The sequence below is a fragment of the Carassius auratus genome, chromosome 34 (genome assembly GCF_003368295.1).
Source record: "Carassius auratus strain Wakin chromosome 34, ASM336829v1, whole genome shotgun sequence".
Lineage (NCBI taxonomy): Eukaryota > Metazoa > Chordata > Actinopteri > Cypriniformes > Cyprinidae > Carassius > Carassius auratus.
The window spans coordinates 19,902,238-19,910,528 of NC_039276.1; the positions used below are offsets into that span (position 1 = coordinate 19,902,238).

At 37.1% G+C, this 8,291-nt stretch overlaps 1 protein-coding gene across 4 annotated transcripts; it reads right to left on the reverse strand.

The window, feature by feature from the left end:
- Nucleotides 1-791: 791 nt before the first annotated feature.
- LOC113053475 (transcription cofactor vestigial-like protein 3) lies at nt 792-4,921 on the reverse strand. Of its 4 annotated transcripts, none has more exons than XM_026218545.1 (4): nt 4,582-4,921; nt 3,615-3,915; nt 2,432-2,911; nt 792-1,399 (listed from the first exon to the last, which is right to left on the reverse strand). In XM_026218545.1, the coding sequence occupies exons 1-4, from the start codon at nt 4,705-4,707 to the stop codon at nt 1,359-1,361; spliced, it is 948 nt and encodes a 315-aa protein (XP_026074330.1). In that variant the 5' UTR covers nt 4,708-4,921; the 3' UTR covers nt 792-1,358. The 4 variants fall into 4 exon arrangements, with proteins under 4 accessions (XP_026074330.1, XP_026074329.1, XP_026074332.1 ...); XM_026218544.1 differs by having other exon boundaries at nt 3,615-3,918; XM_026218547.1 differs by having other exon boundaries at nt 2,432-2,893; nt 3,615-3,918; nt 4,582-4,920.
- Nucleotides 4,922-8,291: the final 3,370 nt, after the last annotated feature.

Sequence of the window (8,291 nt, forward strand, 5' to 3'; positions counted from 1 at the left end):
TAAACCTTTTGAATTGCCAATAAGTTGCTTTTTATTTTATTCATATTTATTATCTGCAAAAATAGATTTGAAGTACACTACAAATGTACTTTCAATTAAGCACAATTCTGTTTTTACAAAGGTGCATTAACGCAAAATAGTCTTTCTGGCCTAGAGTTTGAGAAATCTGTCATGTCCCAGTGTCTAGTTCTGCCTCAGGATGAAGCAGCTGCTGATGCAGGAATGTGAGGGTCACCTGGTCAGAGATCTCGCTCTCGAACCCTACATTCACGGGACAACCAGCCCAACAGCTGTCTTTTACCACAAATACAATGCAATATCTGGCACTGAGCTGGTATAAAAATATTTAAAGCTGCAGGCCTCCAAAATAATGCTTGATTTCACACCAGCATACTCTACGCTCTTTGCATTCTTTCTGTGGATTTGGGTCGAAGTTGCACAGAGAGGGCGATTGCCACATTCTTCTGCTTTATCAGGATCTCTATTAGGACGAATCTTCAGTGGATGAGAGGAGTCTGTTTTAACTGCAATTGTTCAAGTCGACTCGGATCGCCAGACAGGAAGCGCATACCGACTTTTGACATTTAAGAGATGAAGTTGAATGTGAATGGAATGACACTATCCCTTCTGGGACTTCGCGTTCTCCGTATTTCCTTCCCAAAATTGGTTAAGAGCAGCATAAGCGGTGTGTTTCGTTGCCACTGACCTCTCAAATGCCATACACCCCATTGATGAGGAAAAGTAAACATTTAAAATAAATGTGAAATTATGAAGCACTTCCACCGACAACATTTAAGGGGACAGTAATCACTGCAATGATTTAATAATCCATCCAAACAAAAATGATCGTCTGCCAATAAAACTTAGCAGTTCATGTATAGCAGTAAAAAGAAATGACTTATTCCTAAGGCGATTTGACATCAAAAATAATCTTTTAACATGTATAACGAACAGAAAACACCAATCAGTAAAGTCACAAGACAAATATATTAAAGTAAATCAAGATTTTCTCACACATTTCTGCCTGCTGTACGAATCAGTTCTTTCAACAGAACCTGTGGTAAGTACATAAACACAGCACAGAGAAAAGAGAGACATCTACCTCTTAAACCTCATTTAAGGCTGTGTGGCATCCTTTACAGAAGCGTCCTGAACTAGATCTCTGTCCATGAGCGCACATTAAGGGCACAAACTCAAGACAGGATGGTATGCTTTACTAAAACACTAGTTTGTCCCAAAGCTGTTTCTGTGCTTGTCTCTCTGATAGAGACTGATGATGATCCCCTGAATAGTTCCCAAGAAAGTCCTGTGAGGAAGGGATCCCCACGCAGCGCTGCAGAAGTGGTCCGGTCTCTGTCTCAGAACCAAACACTGGCCTTCACTTTGTCCTGCTCAAGCGCTGCGGGTAAACAGATAAATCATTAAACACGTCTGCTTTACTCAGCAATGGAACATTAGAATGTGTCATTTATAATAGCAGAGGATGTGCTAGAAGGAATGCAACACTATTCAAATTCTGGTTGATATTTATTTGCATGGGATTTTGATTCAATTAAAAAATAAACCAATAAAATCTTGAAAACTGAAAATAAATAAAGCACATAAATTAGGCATCACACCATTATAAATTTACTGAATTAAAAAAAACGGATGTTCATTAAATTCTGAAGATTACATTTAAAAGTGTTATTAAATTCTATGTAAATATAGATTTAATAGTACATCATTATTTCTCTATTTTTTTCATTTGCCATATATGAGCATAAGATGATGGCAAAAGTCATCTAAATGTAAATATAGAGAAATTAATGTATGTGTGTGTGTGTGTGTGTGTGTGTGTGTGTGTGTGTGTGTGTGTGTGTGTGTGTGTGTGACTATCAATGGCAGGGCTGCTTTATATTATTTATATGTGAAAGCAACAAAAATTATAATGTGAAAATAAGGGTGATTTGTTTTAAACTATTCAAGACAATGAAGAATTCATTATTAAAGGTTATTATTATTATGAGTCACAACTATTTTTTTTTTATTTTTTTTTTACTGTTTTAGTTTTTAACTCGTAATGTGAAGCTATTTTTGCCCTAATGCTAGACTTGTCATTTATTTGTTATATACTCTACTGTATAAAAATTTTTGTGGATCACTCGCAAATTAATACTTTTATTCAGCAAAAATGCATTAAATTGGTCAAAACTGACAGTAAGGAATTAGGATATTTATAATGCTAATAAAATTAATGTAGCTTCGCTGAGTGAGCATAATACTAATACTTTGAAAGCTAGTGTATGTATTTATGTATGTGCATGCAGTAGCTTTTGACTGTAAAGAATTATTTCACTATACCATGATAATTTACACACTCTAACACAGTAAATGCACCCATGCTGCAGAAGTGTCCTTATTCACGATGTGTCCTCTCATCTCGTCTCACCTGTCTCATGACAGATGTCCACTGACCCATGGAAAGAAGCAGGCCAGTTTGCGATGCTGCTTGGATCCAGCTCAGTTTTGATTCCGTCTGTGCCGGACGTCGGGCTGCAAGACGCTCTCGCTCCGGACAGCACAAGCGGGCTGAAGCACGGGTCCAGAGCGGGGCTGTGAGCGTGATGGAGCACGTGGTGGGCGTGGGAGTGTGCATGCGGGTGGCGGGGATGCATGTGAGGGTACATCTCGTGAACGTAAGGGTATCCCGCTGCACCCTGGGCTCCCAGGCCGTAGTGCCAAGAGTCAGTGAGAGCAGAAGGAGGGGGCAGGCTGTGACTGCTCCAGAGGCCAGCGTCTGCAGGGTGGAAGGCAGCGGCGTGGGGGAAGTCTGGGTGAGACGAGCTCTGAGAAGGGTAGCCGTTACCCCACAGGGACGACGCTAAAGGTTGACCCTCAGAGTGGGAGTTTCCTTCTGAAACACAACAAACTGTAAGTTCCCAAGAGTGGCTTTCACGGCGCTTAAAATTAAGGTGAATGCAAAAAAGTGATTAAAAATTTAAAAATGTACACTTTTCAGTATGGATTTAATGAGCTGAAACATAAAAGCTTGATGTTGACAAAACAGTTTGCAAACACAGAATATGTTTAGTTTAAACAGCGAGGCTGAATTGACCAATCAGAAGCCAGGACTGGAACTATCATGTCTAATAATAATGTTTAACCAATTTTCTCTTGACATTTTGTCACTTTTCTGTTTTTGATTCTTGAAAAAAAAATTGATAGGAATTTAATCCATAATCTTGGCTTTGCTAGTGTCATGATCTTAGGGTTTGAGCTGCAGAAATCACACAGAACAAGGGCTTTTTTTTTTTTTTTTTACACTTTTTGTAAAAAAAAAAGACAATAGTAACAATGCTGTTTATAAAATGTACCATTCATGAAAAAAATGGGTAAATAATTCATATGTGTGTGTGTGTGTGTGTGTGTGTGTGTGATTTGTAATGTGTGATAACTATTAATGTTAGTGATTATTTGGTGAATTAAACTGAATTCAATTAGGGCCAATTTGACAGATTTTTTATGCAAAATGATTCATTTTTAATGCAAATAAACGATATACATTTATTCGCACTATTTCTGTATTTTAGGATCACAAATAGTATAGATTGCCATAAAACACAGTCTTCTACCTTTCCATGGTCCTCCAGAGTGAAGTCTGCCGGCGTCACTGCTGAAGGCGCTGGGCTGACTCAGCGCACGAGAGAAATGCTCGTCCACCACATCCCCGATGTCTCCTCGGAAATAGGTGAAGACCACACACCTGGCACTCAAGTACTCGGCCTCGGCGGGCTGCGTCTCCTTGCAGCGCTCCTCCTCCTCTCGTGGACGCTCAGGCTCAGGACGGGGCTTCGGCGCTCCAGACTGCTTACTCTGGCCACAGTCCGAGGGAAACTCCTCTGAATCCTGCATCCTGCTGTAGACGCTGAACTTCTTCTGCCGACACAGACACAGAAAGAATGTGAAGAGTGACTGATCAGGGGTTAATAGCTGGAGCACACATTCACCACCTGGTCCTGGACTAAAATAGAGGATTGTCTCTGAACTGGTGGCCCAGTGCCCACACTTGGCACATTAGTGGTATGCCGATTTACTCCCAAGAAGATTTCCGCATGAGACACTGTATAAACACATTCAGCTGTAATTCACATCTTGGAATCTGAGGAACTCTATATCGGATGTGATGATAACAGTAGAATATATCAGTCTGGAGACACCCTCTCGTATCAGTATTATTATTTTACACTTCTTAGAGTAGATATAAATCTATAAATGAAAGTTTAGGAATGACTGAAACGTCAAGGGAAAAATATGCTCCATGAACTGCATCCTGACTGTGAGATGGTTTTAGACACTTGTTAACTGCAACTCTAACTCCATTAAATAAAACATATTTTTATTTCTTATTATTTGTAACATGTAGATATTTTAAACATTGAACTGAAATATTGCAAATTAATTTCTACTTAAAATGACCATGCATGTAACATTTTTACAGCTGATGCTCAGCTCTGAAGAACGCTTTTAAACCATCTCAGTAAAACTATCTGAAGCAGAACTGTATTTGTCTAGCTCTTCATCAGTTGTGTGTGTGAGTACCTGCTGCTGGTGATGATGCTTGTAATAAGCCGCTTTGTAAGCCGCTGCTGCTGCTGCTGCTGATGTCGCGGGCAAGTAATGATGAGCTCCATAACTCTGGTGATACATAACATCCAAACAACTCATGGCAGAGGCTTAGACGATCTCAAGAGGCTCTTCAGGAACACGGCAGCTTCCTCAACCACAGATACATGCAGTCATGATTCCCCCCAATATAAACCTGGGCTTTGACAAAAGCGCCGCAGTTTGTGAAAGAAAATATTAGCATGAAAACAAAAGCGTCGCCTTCGAGGCTTCTGCACTTAATACACACAGAAGGCGCATCAAAACAGAGCGTCAGGCGCGAGCTGCGCGTGGAAGTTACAGCGGCTGCTCTGATTGGTGGGAAGTTTAGAGCGCTACGATCTGATTGGTGGAATCAGGGCTTCGCTGAATAAAATGAATTATTCATTACTAGTTAGTGTATAGAAAATGGTAAAGAGTTTGGTAATGAGTTAACTTGTAAACCCTCAAAGCTAACATTTAAACAAGTTGTTAAGAGCATTACGCCTTTATTTGCATTTTTGCTTTGCATTCCTAGTTTTTGTTTATGTTTCTGTGGCGTATGACACATTTGACGCTGGCAATATGTAAAGCGCTTGAGGGCAAACTGTAAATAACCGAGGTTTTGTTTTTATGTCCTCGTGATTAGCGATGTTTTCGGTAGGTTTGCATCAGGCATGTGCTGCCACCTGCTGTAGACCAACTGAGTGTCCAAACCAGAAATCACTGCCTGACAGTTGCTTTTGTGAGAAAATATGTTTTTCTATAAGATTTTACATTTTAAACATCGGGCAAAGAATGCATCTTTTAGCTTTAATACAGTTTTTTTTGTCTTAATAAACTACGTCATTTTGAAATTAATAATTATAATAAGAATAAATCATTATGAAATTATGGCATATAGCTAGATAAAAAAAAGAGGTTGACAGTTTTATATTTTAAAAAAATATATTTTTTTCAATAATCAATTATAGTGCAGAATCATGGCAACGGGGTTTAACTAAACAAATTATGAAAAGGACTTACATGAATTGACATCTTAGATGAATTATGCTTTTATGACAGGGTTTTTTTTTGTTTTTTGTTGTTGTTTTTTTTAGGACAGAAACACCATAAGACAGATCTGGGAACCAGATTAAACAAAATACTGCTCCATATTCAATGGTCTATATATTTCCATTTTAATTAAATTGGGAATATTTCTTAATAAAGAGAGAGAGAATTTGTAAAGAGATAGGAGTGACAAGAAACATTATTACATCTATAAAATGTGTGTGTGTGTGTGTGTGTGCGTGTGTGTGAAAAATGTGCTTATTCAATGGAAAATCACTGTAGTACAGTATTATACCGTAATAACTCTAATAAAGCATACTATAATATAACACAGAACAATTATGTGTGTCAGTTAATCATTGTTAAATTCATGCATATCTTAATAAGTGGCACATGACCCATTTGCAAACATGGCAAGACTGATTATATTCATGGTCTATTATAAAGCAATGGATTGACATTTTGATCATTACATCAACAATTTATTGTCATATCAGTGACACACACACACACACACACACACACACACACACACACACACACACACACACACACATGCTTTCAGTACTGTGCAGTGAAGTCTTCTGAATGATTGAACTGAATGAATCTCACCAGCGCTCCACTTTCCTCTAATATAACTAATTATGATAATATTTAACATGCATATAATTTTTTTTTATAAGCGTTTGAGCAGGAAACACAGAAGATATATAGTAGTGATTAGTGAATGTTTTTTCTTTCTTTCTCTCAGCCTCACAGCTCACAATGACTCCAGTGGCACACATTTAGTCAAATCCCCCTTGTGGTGGAGTCTGGAATCCACCTGTCAGTCTCACAGTCTCCTTATATATAATTTAACATAATGACATAAAAATAGAATATGTGTACAAATATATAACAAGTATTCATATGTATTATTTATATTAATATTATAAATGCTATTTGTGCCAATTATATAACACTTTGTGCTGCAATACGTCATGTGTTACTTTTTTGATTTTGATTGATACAATTTGCTTTTTGCTTAGAGGTGGCTGCATGTCTATCCAGAAATAATCTTGTAATGTTGCAGGTTCAATAGAGTGCTTCTTAGTGAGGTGTATATGAATTAAAAAAGATATAATACTTATCAGGTTGAGACATAATCATGATACAATCCTTATCATTTTTAATTTGAAATTTTCAGCACAAGTTCTTCTTGAACATCCTCTCTTCCTCTTCTCCAGAAATCTTTTAAATTCCTTGAGTCTCAGAAATGCAGGAGCTCTTAAATTAATATTATTATTAATTATGAATTTTCCTTATATTTGTCTCTTTGATATTTGAAAGACATGTTTCTTGCTGTCCTGGCTGATGTTACGGTCAATGATGTGTTATAATAATCTGGCATGATTGTTTAAATGAAGGTCGAATGCATAGTTAAGTTTTCTAACCACCTTATGGTTATTTAACTGTCTTCTTTCCACTTGATGAGCCACAAATTGTGTCAAATTATAGAGATTCACGTGCACAGCAATATCTCCACCAGAATGAGGTATTGTAAATATGATTATTTTGGAAAATTAGCTTTTTGAAAAAAATGAACAATTATGTTAAATTAGAACTTCAAAGACCTCAAAGACTGAGACAATCACACTTATCTTTGCTCTTTGAGTGTCACTGAAAACATACTTTTGGATTGTTATTAACAATGAACTGTTTAAAACAGGGTTTCTGAATGCACATTTAGGACTTTTAAAGACCTTTTAAAACATAGTAAAGAGAACAAATACAACAATGTTCTCTTAATATAAACGTCTCGTATTAACAACTCTTCAAAGTTTGAGAATACAACTTTTCCAACAGATCGCCATTACTTTTTCATTATTTTACAATAATAATAATAATAAAATCAAATAATAATAACAAAAAAGGCTTAAGGTTTGAATACCTCCCAACTGCTAGAATTTTGAATACTTTTACTTTAAGCTACCTTCTGGTCACAGTGGAAAAAAGCTTGAGTTAGTATCTTTACATGGAACATGAAATGTAATTTCTTTATAACTTAAGATTTTATGTTCTGATTTAAGACATTTTTAAGGTCTTAAAACAGTGTAAGGGTGAAAAAGACTTTTTAAGACCTGCAGAAATCCTTTATGTATTAAGCATACGATCTGATCAAGTCTTTCACTGGAAATGGGCTTATTGGACACATTAAACGTTGCATTTTATAAGTTGTACAGAATGCAATGGTTTATCAAGCAAGCTATTGTTAGTAATAAACCTCACAGATTTAGTCACAGGTCTTTCATTCTGCTGTACCATGCAGCGCTTTTAGTAAAGAATTCAGTTCATTCCCATGCATCTCTGCCTGAATTGCTATAATTACACGGCTTGTACTTAGACCTCAGTTAGACCCTGAGCAATGCTGGCACACAAAGTCTGTCAAGGGTTTATATTTCTGAAGGACAGCGTTTTCCTCCATGAAGGACTCATTCTGCTGATGCCCTTGTGTCTTTGTTGATTCTAATTCCCCATGCAAATACCATTCATTTGACTCAGTTGAATAATTCTGGCCTCAGTTTAACACCAAGTCTGTAGAAGAAGACCTGCCACTGGGACCCCATTTAGGTGTG

Bases quoted from the DNA above. Each gene is read 5' to 3' on its own strand.
- LOC113053475 (XM_026218544.1), bottom strand. From the start codon at position 4,707: ATGAGTTGTTTGGATGTTATGTATCACCAGAGTTATGGAGCTCATCAT. The intron at 3,919-4,581 runs GTACTCACACAC...CTGTGTCGGCAG, and splicing joins AGCATCATCACCAGCAGCAG to AAGAAGTTCAGCGTCTACAG. The intron at 1,400-2,431 runs GTGAGACGAGAT...GTTTACCCGCAG, and splicing joins GGACATCTGTCATGAGACAG to CGCTTGAGCAGGACAAAGTG.